Source organism: Panthera onca, chromosome A2 (assembly GCF_046562875.1).
Source record: "Panthera onca isolate mPanOnc1 chromosome A2, mPanOnc1 haplotype 2, whole genome shotgun sequence".
Classification (NCBI taxonomy): Eukaryota; Metazoa; Chordata; class Mammalia; order Carnivora; family Felidae; genus Panthera; species Panthera onca.
The window spans coordinates 153,337,692-153,350,910 of NC_138340.1; the positions used below are offsets into that span (position 1 = coordinate 153,337,692).

Consider the following 13,219-nt stretch of genomic DNA (forward strand, 5'->3'; position numbering starts at 1 on the left):
CTCCCGGTGGCCCTGCTGTCTTGTCCATATCGCACGGAAATGTTTCTAAAATGCAACCTGGATTGTGCCGCTCTAGCATGGGCATAAAATCAGATCCCTTATACCACTGTTAAGTCCTTCAGGACCTGCCCTGCAGCCTCTCCCTGACCTTCTTCCCATTCTTGAAACTTGCCACACCTTCACTCCAGCCAGGTGGGCCTGCACTCCACGCTCCTCCCCACCTCCATCCACCTGCTCACTGATGACCCTTCCATGGTTCAGCTCAGGCATCACTTCCTCCAGGGAGCACCCCTGCCCTTCCCAACCTGGGTGAAATGCTCTTTTTAGGTGCCCTATTTAAGTAGTTGTTGGACTACCATATGGGGACATTTAAATCCAGCCTTCTGGCTTCAGGATCACAGTCAGGTTACTTGTACTTTGTGTGACTCAGTTTCCTCATATGTACAAAGGGGATAAAGATAGCTCCTGCCTCCTAGGCCAATTCCATGTCAAGGCCTTTACTTCCAGATCCTTCAGCTTGAAAGTTCTCCCTCCTATCCTGTCACCTGCTCCTGCTCCAAGCCACCCGCTCAGAGGGGCCTTCTGAGGGCAACAGCCCTATCACAGTATTGTAAGACCTAAAATTCCAGGTGTCACCTTGATGTCTTTGAGTCTCACAGGGCCCCAAAGGCCAAGCCACGAGTTCCTCTGTTTTCATCAGATTTGCCTCCCATGGAGGGGGAAGGGCTCCCCACCCAGCTAGCTCTCCCATAGGCCAGACCATTTGCACACTGCCCAGTCTTCGACCCAATGGGCTTCACCCCCCTGCCACCCCAGAAAGGTATTCTAACAAGCTACTCACGTCCTCCCATGGAAACCAGACCACCTCCTGTTGTGGGAGGCTGCCTCCCATAGCCCGGCTGGCTCATTGTGCCCCCAAGTGCAAGCCCCAAGTACAACCTCCATGCGGCCCTGTGTGGGGAGTGGTGTCCTCCTGCCCTGGGCTATAAGCATATGTGACTAATCAACCGCTGCCAGCTTCATGTGTCCGATGGCCAGTGTTGTGTGTTTGGCCATCTTGTACCATTTAGGGCAGAGTTTCCTTTCTTCACCAACGGGGTGAACAGGTGATCAGAACAAAGCCCGTCTCTCCCCACCCCATCCTCCACCATCTGCCGCCCTCCTGCTCACCACCATCACCACCTGAAATCACATTAGTTATGGACATGCCTACTATCTGTCTTCCTTTCTAGAAAGTCTGTCAGACCAGGGCTTCGTTCTGCCTGCATAGCCCTGGATCTGTTCCTGGAGCACAGTGACCATCTGGAGAGGTGAACGACGAAGGCTGTAAGATTAACCAAGGTACAGAGTGCAGAGCATAGCTGTGGGCACAGAGTGAGCACAGGGGTCTGGCTGTTTGTCTTTCTGGCCAGACGGTGACCTTCATGAGGGAACGGACATACCTACGGTCACACTGCACGCGGGACCTACAGTCTCATCTAGCAGAGTGACTAGCACATCAGTGCTCAACATGCGCTTGCAGTAAATCAGAGAGATGGTGGATATCTGTCAAACATCGAGAAGAAAAGGAATTTTCTGATACATGCCCAGCACTAGATTAAGAACTGAAGATACAGGGGCGCCTGGGTGGCTCAGTCAGTTACGCGTCCAACTTCGGCTCAGGTCGTGATCTCGCAGTTCGTGAGTTCGAGCTCCGCATCGGGCTCTCTGCGGACAGCACAGAGCCTGCTTCAGATCCTCGGCCCCCTCCCTCTCTCTCGCTCTGTCTGCCCCTCCCCCACCTGTGTGCACGTGCTCGCTCTCTCTCTCTCTCAGAAATACATAAACATTAAAAATTAAAGAAAAGAAAAAGAACTGAAGACACAAAGATGAAGGAGACTTGCCACTTGTCACCAGCAAGTCACTTATGAAGTTCGTGTGACTTAGGAGGATGACAACCTTAGCGCCTGACAGAGGGGCTGCGGAGGCTGGACGCGACTCCTCCTCCCCCTCCCCTGCTCCATCTGCCACTCACCATGCCTTGCTCTAATGCCCTCTTGATGCGCCCGGTGTCTGCCACCGGGAACCAGATTTCAGCAATGACGCACTGCTGGGTGACGTCAATGTTGCACATGTTCAGGATGTGGTAAATAGCTTTCATCTTCTGCACTTTAATGACCCAGGAGTGCCAGTTGGCAGCTGCTTCTTGGAGGAGGCGCTGACGGTGAGACTCTGTTTGTGTGATGACCTGGGTGAGACAGACACACAGAGAAACAAGGAACACTCACAGGGAGCCCCGCAATGAGGCAAAATGGAAGCTCGTCAGTCATAAAGGCTTCTTCCGCTCTGGGTTCCCTCCCCCGCCCTGTGGCCCTTACCCGCCCTCAACCCTCATGAGCAGAGTATCTTCCCTTGTAGAGGTTAAAACCCTTGGGCAAAGATTGTATCTTCCTTTCTTCTAAATTCCTTACAGTACTATTGTCATACGTTGAATTGTGTCTCCAAAAAAGATAGGTTGAGTCCTAACCGCTCGTACCTATGAATGTGACCTTATTTGGAAACAAGGTCTTTGCAAATGGAATTAAGTTAAGGTCATACTGGAGTGGGGTGGGCCCTAACTAATATGACTGGTGTCTTTATAAGGGATTTGGACATCTAGGCACACAGGGAAGAATGCCCTGTGCGATTCAGGCAGAGACTGGAGTGAGGCATCTACAAACCAAGGAACACCAAAGATTGCAGACAACGACCAGGGGCTAGGGAGATGTCTATGTCTCTTCAGGCTGCTATAATACAATACCATAGAGGGTGGCTTACAAACAACAAAAACTTATCGTTTGCAGTCCTGGAAGCTGGCGGTCTGAGATCAACGCACTCACCATCACGGTCAGGTGAGGATCCTCTTCTGGGCTATCCTCACATGGTAGGAGGGGCAAGCGAGCTCTCCGGGGCCTCCTTCATAAGGGCACTAATCCCATTCACGGGGGCCCCCTCCTCATGACCCAATCACTTCCCAAAAGCCCCACCTCCTAATACCGTCGCCTTGGGCATTAGGTTTTCAACCCAGGAGTTTGGAGGTGGGGGCAACACAGAAAAGGACCCCTTCCTAGAGCCTTCAGAGGAAGCACGGCCCTGCTGACACCTAGATCTCAGATTTACAGCCTCCAGAACCATGAGAGAATAAATTTCTGTTGTTTTAAGCCACCCAGTTTGTGGTAATTTGTTATAGCAGCCCGAGGAAATTAATACATCTATCAAAATGCTTTTCGTACCTGATGTCTTCAATAAACGACAAGTGAATTAATGAAGGAGGGAATGGACAATTTTGCCCACAGAGTTTATTTATTTAATGGGATTCATTTTTGTTCAGGGCTACAAGAGAGTACCCCTCTCAGCAACGTTCTCAGGTGGCTCCCCAGGAGCGTAAGTTTGGCATAACTTCTTTTCCCCATGAGGTTTTCCTAAAATCTAGTAGGGAGCGTTCGGGGAAAGGAGTTCAAGGGTAATTGCTTTAGGGAAGCACAGTCTCTTTGACAAGTGAGAAAGAAGGAGGAGAAGGGATTAAAGAAATTAAGCAAAGATTTTTCTGGGAAGGCAAAGACGTTTGTTACCCTAAGAGTTCTGAAACACACACACACTTGCACACCTAATTCCTGAAGATACTCACGGAGGACCCAGAACTGTGCTAACAACCAACACGGCAGACACATGCGGCCATTAAAATTTTAAACTTAATTAAAATGAATTGAAAATAAAAATTCAGTTCCTGGTCAGTCAGAGAAAGACAAAAATCCTATGCCTTCACTCACATGAGGACTTTAAGAGACAAAAGAGATGAACATAAGGGAAGGGAAACAAAAATAATATAAAAACAGGGAGGGGGACAAAACAGAAGAGACTCATGAATATGGAGAACATCAGAGGGTTACTAGAGGGGGCATGGGAGGGGAGATGGGCTAAATGGGTAAGGGCACTAAGGGATCTACTCCTGAAATCATTGTTGCACTGTATGCTAGCTAATTTGGATGTAAATTTTAAAAAAGAAAAAAGAAAATTTAAAAAAAAGAAAAAAAATGAATACATGTTAAAAAATTTAAAAAACAAATTTTAAAAAAGTGAAAAAAACATTCAGTTCCTCAGCTGCCCTAGCCACGTGTCAAGTGCTCCGTGGTTACGTGGAGCTCATGGCCACGGCATTGCAAGTCAGACGACATGTCCACAGAAAGTTCCGGTGGAACGCACTCATCTACAATAAACAACCTGACGTAAGCCCAGCAGCATTCAGAGACTACTTTGAAAGTTTACTGAAGCAAGTGTTCTAATCACAGAAGTGCTGAGTGTCACCCTGGGGGACGACTAACTTTACAAAAGGATCTGAATTTGAGGTGTGTGCCCTCGGTGAAACAGGACTCACTCACTGTTTTTACAGAAGTAATTGGTCAGCTCAAAGAAGTGTGTGAGTCCATGGAAAAAGAATCAGTCGGACTGGTTGGTCAACTGAATTGGCTAGTTAGCTATACCATAGATGTGGCCTCGGCGATAATATCAGACTGGGCTGGCCACCCAAAAGCCGACCGGGGCTGCGGTCAGTTCTCAGCCCAGGAAGAGCAGTACTGACATCCCCAATCACCCCCTGCACCCCCGTGAACAGTGCTTTCTGATTACGAAATCTCCTGCAGTGGTAGCTGGGCGAGCACAGCTACCATTCCAGCCAGGCTGGAAGCGAGGGCCCTGGGACACAGGACTTCTCTGGAAGTGGGGGAGGTAGGTCACGTGCCTCAACGCCTCACTCACGGTGATTAAATCTTCCAGCTTCACATTGATGCCGGCCAGCATCTCTCTGCGCTCCGCTGCAGGCTCCGGGCAGGGATATATGATGGCTCGAAACCTGTGTTTCATACATTCCAAAGGTCACAAGGCGGGGGGTTACTGCGGAAAAACATTCCGCATGTCCTCTTCTGCTAGCCGTCACTGGCTTCGGTTGGATGACCATCCTTTTCTAGAATAACTGTCTCTTTGGCACTCGGAAAGCGAATCCCAGTTCTAAGGGTTCCCAACGCATCGCTCGCACTATTTGAATTAAAGCTATGGTTCTATTATATGAATGAGCTTCGTTTAAACCAAAGAAACTGTGGGCTGTTATGTAAATAAGACTACAGCGTGACTTGTCTCTTCTTCTCCCCAGAATATATTAATGCAATAACGTCCTTCCCTACTGAATAATTTCTGCTGGAATAAAACGATTCTGTAAAATCAGAAACAATTCAGCATGCAGTTTGCCTACTCATTAGTGGCTGATAAAGGGTGTGAGAGGGAATACACTTACTTGATTACAATGTCTACTTTTAGTTACCTTGAGTTTTGCTGATTCAAGTCCTCTCTGCTCCTAGTCCCACAGCTCTTAAAAATTATTTGCATTTTAAAAAATTTAGGGGTGCCCGGGTGGCTCAGTCAGTTGAGCTTCCGACTTCCGGCTCAGGTCATGTGATCTCACAGTCTGTGAGATCGAGCCCCGAGTCGGGCTCTGTGCCGACAGCTCAGCCTGGAGCCTGCTTCAGATTCTGTGTCTCCCTGTCTCTCTGACCCTCCCCCTTCATGCTCTGTCTCTGTTTCAAAAATAAATAAACATTAAAAAAAATTTTTTTTAATTTGTTTAATGTTTTTTTTTTGAGAGGGAGAGAGAGAGAGAGAGAGAGAGAGAGAGAGAATGCGAGTGGAGGAGGGGCAGATAGAAAGGGAGATCAGAATCCAAAGCAGGCTTCAGGCTCTGAGCTGTCAGCACAGAGACCAACGCAGGGCTCGAACTCACCACAAGATCATGACCTGAGCCGAAGTCAGATGCTTAACTGACTGAGCTACCCAGGTGCCCCATAAAAATCAGTCTCATGTTTAACATTATCTGGTCAAATGTCAGAAAGTTGTTCTAAAATCCTAAGGGATCTCAAAGAAGGCCCAGTCAAGAGTACTCTGTCTCCCATCCCTCTTCACCTAATCATGACCCAATCCCTGATGAAAGAGCCATGAACAGTCTCTTACCCGTCACAGATCTTCTTGATTTTCTGCCTGAGTTGCTCTCCTTGATAAAATATGATGAAAATATTCTTTTTAATTTCTTCTTTCTGGAAAATCAAAAATCAGAATTATATTTATATATATATAATGTTTTCTTTGTGGTTATAATGTAACAGAAATGTAAAATCTTGTTTTCATATTTAAAAAAATTATAAATTTGGGGCACCTGGGTGGTTCAGTCGGCTAAGCATCCAAATGAAAGAAAGAAAGAAAGAAAGAAAGAAAGAAAGAAAGAAAGAAGAAAACTTCACCCTCTCCCAGTTAATCTAATTTGTTATTCCTTATGGTTGAAGGCAAGGCCCCTGAAACAGGTCAAGACAGCCTTAAAATAACAACCAACAACTGGCTACACTAGCTGGACTACAGCTGGGCCTGTTTTCAGCTCTAACCCTACACTTAAGAGACGGGTTGATAAACAAGAAACCATGCAGAAGACAGGAACCAGGATATTATAAAGCTTAAAATGAAAATAGCTGACCTAGCTCGCTAAAGTTAACTCACACACAACTTTTAATGTTTATTTATTTTTGAGAGAGAGACTGAGACAGAGCATGAGTGGGGGAAGGGAGACACAGAATCTGAAACAGGCTCCAGGCTCCAAGCTGTCAGCACAGAACCCAACACGGGGCTCAAACTCGGGAACGGCAAGATCATGACCTAGGCCAAAGTCGAATGATTAACCAACTGAGCCACCTAGGTGCCCCAACTCATACACAACTTCTATATTTCAGGGGTGAGTGGGTGTTCGATGTTTAACAAAGATAAAGCCATGTCTAATTTTTGACTCACTGTATGACCATAAGAACACTGATTAAAATGCAAATCGAAAGTTCAAGTTTGACAGTTCACAAGAAAGAGAAAATATATATTTCACAAATATATATGAAAATGTTCTAGCAAAGAAATGAGCTATTTTGCTCTTATTTAGTTCGGGGTGGATGGGGGTAAAGGTAAAATTATGAAATCCATTGTTGGAAAAGTTATAACCACACACCATTCAGGGCACTGGAATCAGGTATGGCCCCACTGAAAAGTCATTTGTCAGGACCCATCAAGTGTCATGAAAATGCCCATACCCTTTAAACCAGCAACCCTATTTCCTTGAATTTATATCATGGAAATAGTTCAAAAGAAAATAATCCACATGCACGAAGATGTTCATCATAGTGTCTATATTCTGGAGAAACACAGGAAATAAAGTCCATAAATAGATAGTTAATGTCACATCAACTCACTGGAAAACCTAGGCATCAATTAAAAAGAAGATAAATTGAATCGTCTCTTTGGCAGCAGGTGAGGGGTATTTAAGATTTGGGGAGCTACTTGGTTTACGTTATTTCCAAAGTTTCCTTTGTCCAAGAAACACTGGTCCTTTTCTGAACCCTTCAATTCCACTTGTCCCTTAATCCACCAGAACCAGGAATCTGCTCTAATCTCATCTGATCTGCTCAGTGACCTTCAATGTTAACAGGCTAAGGTCATCCTTTTCTAGATGCTGACTTTATAAATACTGTCTCTACCACCATGACTATTACATGCCAAAACATGGTGGTCAAAGTGATGATATAAAGTCAGTTTTTGAAATAATATCTATAAGGGACACATAGTGATATAGAGGAATTTTGTATTAGCTCAGATCAAGAGAAAGCCAAAAAAATGATTCCATGTTTATTACTACGACCTGCCTATGGCTTATGAACAAGAGAAAAATAGCACTAGAGACAAGTAAGCTTTCTTCCTATTTTAAATTTCATTTAACTATGAAATTGTTTTCCATGAAATAAAACCCAAGTTAATTTTTTTCCCCCTCTATCCTGGAAAAGATGATGACACTCAGAAATAAGCCCAACTTGGAATTAAAAAGTAAGGCGACTTAGGGGCGCCTGGGTGGCTCAGTTGGTTAAGTACTGGACTTCAACTCAGGTCATGCTCTCACAGTCTATGGGTTCGAGCTCCATGCCTGGCTCTACACTGACAGCTCAGAGCCTGGAGCCTGGTTCACGTTCCGTGTCTCCCTCTCTCTGCCCCTCCCTTGACCATGCTCTGTCTCTCTCTCTCTCTCTCTCTCTCTCTCTCAAAAATAAACATTAAAACAATTTTTTTTTAAGTAAGGGAATTTAAATACTAACTGGAAGGGCAGAGGAAGTAAACCGTACGGAATTAATAGCAGGAAGTGCGTGGCACTCAGCAAAGAGCCCTCTCAGCATCCTTCTTTGAAGCATCCTGTCCACTGACTACCAATATCAGTATGCTTGTTAAAAATGCAGAATCTGGGGGCACCTGGGTGGCTCAGTCAGTTAAGCATCTGACTCTTGATCTTGGCTCAGGTCATGATCTCACAATTCACGGCTCCTCAGTGACAGTGCGGAGCCTGCTTCGGATTCTCTCCCTTCCTTGTCTCTCTCTGCCCCTCCTCCGCTTGCACCTCGCCCTCAAAATAAATAAATAAACTTAAAAAAAAAATAAAATAAACCCTCTAAAAAAAGGGCAGAATCGGAGGCCCCACCCCCACCCCACTGTATCAGAATCTGCATTTAACTAGGTACCAGGGTCACTCATGTGCCTGTGCACACTGAAGCTTGGATTGCACTGACTGAACTCAGTTCTTAGCTAAACTTCCAGGAACTGGTAGAGCTGTGTCTTGGAGGTGTTACCAACAATCAGACCTTGAACTGAACTTTTGTAGGTTTTTTTTTTTAGAAAAGGGGGCAGATACTGGCACAAAAACAGACACTCAGACCAATGGAAAAGAATAGAGAACCCAGAAATGGACCCACAAACGTATGGCCAACTAATCTTTGACAAAGCAGGAAAGAATATCCAATGAGATAAAGACAGTCTCTTCAGCAAGTGGTGCTGGGAAAACTGGACAGCGACATGCAGAAGAATGAACCTGGACCACTTTCTTACACCAGACACAAAAATAAACTCAAAATGGATGAAAGACCTCAAGGTAAGACAGGAAGCCATCAAAATCCTAGAGGAGGAAGCAGGCAACAACCTCTTTGACCTTGGCCGCAGCAACTTCTTACTCAACAGGCCTCCAGAGGCAAGGAAAACAAAAGCAGAAATGAACTATTGGGGCCTCATCAGAATAGAAAGCTTCTGCACAGTGAAGGAACAATCAGCAAAACTAAAAGGCAACCAACAGACTAGGAGAAGATATTTGCAAACAACATATCAGATGAAGGGTTAGTACCCAAAATCTATAAAGAATTTATCAAACTCAACACCTAAAAAACAAATAATCCAGTGAAGAAATGGGCAAAAGACATGAATAGACACTTCTCCAAAGACAACATCCAGATGGCCAACCGACACATGAAAAAATGCTCAACATCACTCATCATCAGGGAGATACAAATCAAAGCCACAATGAGATATCACCTCACACCTGTCAGAATGGCTAACATTAACAACTCAGGCAACAACAGATGTTGGCGAGGACGCGGAGAAAGAGGATCTCTTTTGCATTGTTGGTGGGAATGCAAGCTGGTGCAGCCACTCTGGAAAACAGAATGGAGCTTCCTCAAAAAATTTAAAATAGAACTACCCTACGACCCAGTAATTGCACTACTAGGTATTTATCCAAGGGATACAGGTGTGCTGTTTTGAAGGGACACATGCACCCCCATGTTTATAGAAGCACTATCAACAATAGCCAAAGTATGGAAAGAGCCCAAATGTCCATCAACAGATGGATGGATAAAGAAGATGTGGTATATACATATACAATGGAGTATTACTTGGCAATCAAAAAGAATGAAATCTTGCCATTTGCAACCACAAGGACGGAACTGGAGGGTATTATGCTAAGTGAAAGTATTAGTCAGAGAAAGACAAATATCATATGACTTCACTCATATGAGGGTTTCATGGGACAAAACAGATGAACATAAGGGAAGAGAAGCAAAAATAATATAAAAACAGGGAGGGGAACAAAACACAAGAGACTCTTAAATTTAGAGAACAAACAGAGGGTTGCTAGGGGGTTGTGGGAGGGAGGATGCACTAAATGGGTTAAGGGGCATGAAGGAATCTACTCCTGAAATCATTGTTGCACTATATGCTAACTAACTTGGATGTAAACTAAAAAATAAATATAAAAAAGAAAGAAAGAAATGTTAAAAAAAAATAAATACACGTTAAAAAATTTTAAAAATAGAGGCGCCTCAGCTGGTTAAGCATCTGACTTCAGCTCAGGTCATGATCTCGCAGTTTGTGAGTTCAAGCTCTGTGTCAGGCTCTGTGCTGACAGCTCGGAGCCTGGAGCCTGCTTCGGATTCTGTGTCTCTCTCTCTGTCTCTGCCCCTCCCCTGCTCGTGCTCTGTCTCTCAAAAAAGAATAAATGTAAAAAATAATCAATTAATTAAAAAAAAAGTTTTTAATAAAATATACCATGAATATATATACAATAGAATATTACTCGGTGATCAAAAGAATGGAATCTTGCCATTCGCAACAATGTGAATGGAAGTAAATGTATTATGCTAAGCAAAATAAGTCAGAGAAAGACAAATATATGATTTCACTCATATGTGGAATTTAAGAAACAAAACAGATGAACATAGGGGAAAGGAAGGGAAAATAATATAAAAACAGAGAGGGGAGCAAACCAGAAGAGACTCTGAAATACAGAGAACAAACTGAGGGTAGCTGGAGGGGACCTGGGCAGGGAGATGGGCTAAATGGGTGATGGGCATTAAGGAGGGCACTTGTTGGGATGAGCACTGGGTATTAACATGTAAGTGATCAGTCGTTAAATTCTACTCCTGAAACCATTACTACACTATAAGTTAACTAACTTGGATTTAAAATTTTTAAAATAAAAGAAACGAGGAAAAAAAGGGGGGGGGGGGGCAGAGAAAAGAAAGGAAGCAGATATTAGCTTCAAAGAACTACAGACTCACTGTTTCAGAGAAGCCCCACCCCCACCCCGCAGACCCAAGGCCCCAGGAAGCCGAGGAGAGAGCTCTCTGTAGCCTGGGACACCCACCGTGACGGGATCCTCCAGAGTCACGTCCATCTCACTGAACTTCAGGTAGATGTTCCCTCGGCAGACTCTCCACAGCAGCCTCTCAAAGGAAGCCATCCTCTCCCTGTTGATCACACCGGCCGTGAACCTGGGCAGTCAGACAGAGGCACTGCTGAAGCACGGAGAGCGGGAGGCAGGGAGAAGGCCCCGTAGGACGTGAGGATGTGCCACCAGGAGACACAGGCCCGCTTCGCCCTGAGCAGGAGGCAACGACTCGGCCCTTGGTGGCAGGCGTAGGGAGGCCACCCTGCATCAGAGCCCCAACCCCACCAAGTCGTGTTTCCTCTCACGTGTTGAGGTTTCCCTAATCACCCCGATACTACGTATTCACTTAATTGCGATTAGAAATACACTAGACTATTTGTTATGGCATCAGAACTAAAGAAAGGAACTATCCCAACTGCTCAACAATGGGCTCTGGGTATTTTTACAAATAATGTACTAAGAATGAAATATACAGGGCGCCTGGGTGGCTCAGTGAGTTAAGCCTCTGACTCTTGATTTCTGCTCAGGTCCTGCCCCTCCGGTGGTGAGACAGAGCCCCAGATCAGGCTCCGTGCTAAATGTGGTGCTTGCTTAGGATGTGCTCACTCATACGCACTTTCTCTCTCTCTCTCTCCCCCTCTCCCTCTCTCTCTCTGCCCCCCTCCCCTACCCGTTCTCTCCTCTCTCTCTCTAAATAAATAAACTTTAATTTAAAAAATAGAAGTGTAACATACATACTAATTTCCACTCATCTCTACTTTTTTTTTAAAATTTTTTTTAAATTTTTTTTAATGTTTATTTATTTTTGAGACAGAGAGAGACAGAGCATGAACGGGGGAGGGTCAGAGAGAGAGGGAGACACAGAATCGGAAGCAGGCTCCAGGCTCTGAGCCATCAGCCCAGAGCCCGACACGGGGCTTGAACTCACGGACCGTGAGATCGTGACCTGAGCTGAAGTCGGACGCTTAACCGACTGAGCCACCCAGGCGCCCCTCATCTCTACTTTTAAAACCATCCAGGTGTCTAGCTAATTTCTGACAGAAACTTTATACTCATTTCAAAATGGTTACTTTCGGCGATCTATTAGTTTAAACCTACACTGACCCCATATTACCTTCTGATCAAATATTTTCTGTACGGATTCATCAATTTGACTTGGACACTGAATGAAATCCCTCCATTTTGAATCACCACACATTTTGGTGGTGTCATCATATCACATTACTGCTCCTTATGGATGAGCTACTCACATAATTACCTCATTTCTAATTGCACTTCAGATGTCAAACTCCAAATCTATTTTATTATCAAAGCAGTATTCCAAAGATAAGGAAGCAGGGAACAGTTGCGAAAACCCATCTAAACAATTCTGGCCATAGTCTTGCCCTTGCGTGTGGGGACAACACAGACATTGTACTCTTCAGGCTCCAGCATGTTAGTTTCACCACTAACTCGAAGTTATCACTCCACCAATCTGAAAAGGTTACTCTGGGGTTTATTACTGTGTGGAAGCCTTATATTTATTGAAATAGTCATCATTCCAGGGGCTAGTTCATTCATTCATTCATTCATTCACTCACTCAAACACTCAGGGAAATCCAACACCAACCAGGCACTGAGCTGTGGACCAGAAACCCATCTACATGTAACTTTCAGAGCAGAGAGACACTAACCCCAGCTTTCCGGTCACATATGCAGGCGTAGCTCTCAATTCCAGGAGGCCAGAGGTATCCTCCGTAAAGAAATCATCAGCTAGGCTGGTTTCGGTCTGAAAGTCAAAGAACCATTTATTTTCTTTTACATGCATTTGGACTACCTTAAAATCTCCCTGCGTCTCAAGGGTTTGCCCATGTTTAATGAAACTTTAATTTTCCACAAAGAGTTAGTAGAATTCAAAAAGTGGAGTGCTCCTTGCCAGATCAAAACCTTCCCCAGTCTTTTACTACCTAAAGCCCAAACCTGTCCAATCTCATGCTTTGTTCTGACTTTTGTTCTGCGTGTTTAGGGCACGTACTTTTTAATGAGCGCCATGATATTTCTGCCTTTAGTTCACAACGGCAACATGTTTCACCCAGAATACCCTCCCCCTCACTAATGACCTAGCCATGGGACAGAAACACAGTGATTTATGCATATTCCAAAACCAGT

General features: G+C 44.8%; 1 protein-coding gene across 2 annotated transcripts in view; it reads right to left on the reverse strand.

Moving 5' to 3' along the window:
* The window catches only part of ATP6V0A4 (ATPase H+ transporting V0 subunit a4), a 95,306-nt gene that overhangs the window by 47,120 nt on the left and 34,967 nt on the right, over positions 1 to 13,219 (reverse strand). For both annotated transcript variants that reach the window (XM_078438859.1, XM_078438862.1), the window contains 5 exons: positions 12,745 to 12,839; positions 11,048 to 11,174; positions 6,016 to 6,098; positions 4,774 to 4,867; positions 2,015 to 2,227 (listed from right to left, as the gene is read on the reverse strand). In XM_078438859.1, coding sequence (XP_078294985.1) covers positions 2,015 to 2,227; positions 4,774 to 4,867; positions 6,016 to 6,098; positions 11,048 to 11,174; positions 12,745 to 12,839 — 612 coding nt within the window. The remainder of the gene's footprint in view (positions 1 to 2,014; positions 2,228 to 4,773; positions 4,868 to 6,015; positions 6,099 to 11,047; positions 11,175 to 12,744; positions 12,840 to 13,219) is intronic.